This window comes from Thalia democratica, chromosome 5 (assembly GCF_965202585.1).
Source record: "Thalia democratica chromosome 5, ktThaDemo2.hap1.1, whole genome shotgun sequence".
NCBI classification, from domain to species: domain Eukaryota; kingdom Metazoa; phylum Chordata; class Thaliacea; order Salpida; family Salpidae; genus Thalia; species Thalia democratica.
In genome coordinates this window covers 26,931,815-26,935,007 of record NC_139169.1, presented here as the reverse complement: position 1 = coordinate 26,935,007, position 3,193 = coordinate 26,931,815, and the positions used below count along the sequence as shown (strand labels likewise).

The following is a 3,193-nucleotide window of genomic DNA, read 5'->3' as shown; positions in this document are numbered from 1 at the left end:
ATGTGAATGATTTCTTGCATGGAGAGAAGTAGAAAAAAGCGATTTTACTATATAAAAGCTGTCTACTGAGATATATACTATTGTTTAATAGCTTTTTTGTTTCATTAAGTTTACTTACTTTAATAAATAGCTGTTTGTTAAAGTACATTTAAACAAATATACAATTTTTATGGCTATTACACTTACAACGTTTATTCTCTTTTTACTAACTAGATTTTAAGTAATACTTTTCCTAAAAATTGATAAGCTAATTTTGATTTTAGATAAAGCATTTTTAAACTACGAAAAATTAAAAACGATTTTGTTAGCAGAGCAACCTTTTTTTTTTTAATTATTATACCTTCAAAGTTTTTATCATTTAGCTGTATAAAACATTCAAAAATGATCTTAGTATTTGCAATAAAAATCGATCAAACATTAGGTTCTACCTATAACCGAAAACAAAAGCTTAAATCGTGTTCTGTTGTTACAAGTGATACGGCTAAAGGAAACGCTTTTTTACAAGATATACCAAAAAAATCTAGTTTTGATGAAAAATTGGTTAGTTTTTCCTTAATTTACTTTAATGTTTTTTTGTAAATAAGTGGTTATAATAATCCTTTTCTAGAGTACCAACTGTGAACACAATTTAAAAGTACGGATCTTATAAAAAGATAAATTTAATAAGAGTTTTAAATATAAAAGAGGTTGATTAAAAAGTATTATTTCTGTTAAATAAGCGTTTATTTGAAAAAAAAGTCTAAAAATTGTCTCTAACATGCAACTAGCTTTAAAAAACTTCAAAAATTTACAGGTTAAAGTTAGATCTACTTTTAGTAAAAGCACACTTTTAAGAAAAATCTCCTCAAAAAAGCAAAATGCTGAGCAATTAGAGCGTCTAAGTTTGAATAAAAATCAAAACAACTCATTAGCAGTTAATGAGAACAAGACAACTGAACGACTTGATTGCAGCAAATCAGCCGATTGCAGCAGAAGCAGAAGTTTTTGCAAGACCATGAAGTCTCTCACTACTAGACTTGTGAGTAGAAAGAAGGAAAACAAAAGTAAAAACATTCATAGATGCTCAACGTGGCCCTCTTATTCGATGAATAATTTAAATCCTTCGTTTTCTAAACAGTAAGTTATGCTATCATTTTTTTTAATATTTAATCCATAAGTTTAGTTATATCAAAATGTTCATATCTATTGTTCAAAATAAACTACTAAAAACAAAATATTGTTATCACTTTAAACTGATTTCTTGTAGTACTTATGTTTTGAACTTTGAAAAGGTGGTTACGACTTCCTACGCTTATAAAATAGCCTTATATAAGTTAGTTGAACCTTTATGACACAATTAAATAATCAAACAGCCTTCGGTCACTAGCTGTTGACAACGAAGCATTGCCGAGAATAGAGAAAGTCATTAACGATGAAGGTAAGTAGTTTTACATTATTAAAAAAAAAGAAGTTTTTTAGTTTAATTTTCGTTAAAAAAAAACGGTTTTTCTATTTAAGAACTGCTAACGTTAAACATATAAACCATTCCTATACAGTTAATGTGTAGAACTTATTTTACTTTTAAAAGTATATTTTCAAGTTTATATCGACTTGCGAAATGATCGTTTAATAGAAAAGGAAATTTTTAATTGCTAATGAATTTTCATCACATAAACTAACTTTTTATTAATCTTTTCAGCTGCCCACGAAGCTTTCTTGCAGTTTACTAAAAACGAGTACAGTGAAGAAAATCTTCTTTTTATTTCTAAAGTGAAAGAATTCAAAAAATTGGAAAATTTTGAGGATAGAAAATTCAAAGCGGATGAAATATTTACAAAATACCTCAATCAAAATGCACCCTTAGAGGTATGATTGATATTGCACTAACTATTTAAAATTTTATTCTAAAGTTTAAAACGTACTGTATTTAATTAAAAATATTTCAATAATTTTTTTTCTAACACATTAATTTTTATTAATAGAAAACTGAACTTTTATTTTATTGTTTTTATTCAAACTTTAGAATGATTAATAAATTAAACTATATCAATGTTCATGTAATATCTTTAGCATAAATAAACAGTAAAAAGTCGAATTTGTATTTCAATTGTAGATAAACATAACTCAAGAGACTAAGATGGAAATAACTGAACAATTATCGAAGTTAGAACTCACACTTTTTGACAAAGCACAAAGTCATATCCTAACACTATTAGAATCCAACTCGTTCAAAAGATTTATTAACATTTATTTTTGCTGCTAACTTTGATCAGTGTAATATTTTGTCGCGAAAATTTTTATTCAAATGCTGCTTTTAGAACACTTTTTTGTAATTGAAGTATAACTGCCTTCGTTAATATTTGTTATGGAATTTCAAAAAAAAAATCCTTTAGAGGTTAAAATTACCATAGTTAAAAAAAACAAACTGATTTCAAATATTTTCTAATTACAAGTACTATTTGTTTACACTGCCTTAACTGTGTTTATTCATGAAATCTTTTTTAGTTATACTTTTGATAATTTTAATAAAAAAACCATCATTAAAACTATAGTTGGTGTTTTTTTTATACTTATTAAGCTTGTATACAATTAAGAACGTTAGAAAAAATTAATACAAATTAAATATTTAATGATTAAAACATTGATCTTTTTAGTTAGCAAAAGCATTAAAGTAATTTAAACTTTTACTAATAGTTAGATTATAAACAAGATTTAAAACAGAAAACATTTATAGCCATACTTTTTCATATTTTTTTTTGTATCTTATTTAAAATAAGAATGATTTAGTATGCTTGAATAAAAAAAAATTACGGTTTTCTCACTATTAAAACTAACAGATTTGCTAAAAATTTAATATTCTATCAAACAAAATTTTGTTTAAAGGCATGAGCTAACTTTTTTTTTTAGCTACTTTCAAGGGCTGCAGTTTGCCGACCCCTGGTAGAAATTGTGAAGAGTTTTTGATAAAGACTTTAGTTGTTATCTTAAAAGACTTAATAACAACTAACTAAATGAGTTAAGAATTTTAATGAAGGCTACTAAAAGTAAATTAAATCTTAATCTCAGAAAATTAAAAAGGATATTTAAAACAGCTGAATTTATTTTTGTGGCAAAAAAATATCCAAACAAACTAGGATTAAATATTTTTATTGTTTTTTTTTTTTTTTAAACTTTATCAACTTGTTAAACTTAATGTTTCAAGTATAATTATATA

The 3,193-nt window shown here is 24.8% G+C and overlaps 1 protein-coding gene across 1 annotated transcript; it reads left to right on the top strand.

The window, feature by feature from the left end:
• Positions 1 to 971: 971 nt before the first annotated feature.
• Positions 972 to 1,851, top strand: LOC145836370 (uncharacterized). Its single transcript, XM_082944178.1, has 3 exons — positions 972 to 1,116; positions 1,353 to 1,417; positions 1,679 to 1,851. The coding sequence occupies exons 1-3, from the start codon at positions 995 to 997 to the stop codon at positions 1,849 to 1,851; spliced, it is 360 nt and encodes a 119-aa protein (XP_082800304.1). The 5' UTR covers positions 972 to 994.
• The last annotated feature ends 1,342 nt before the right edge of the window (positions 1,852 to 3,193 follow it).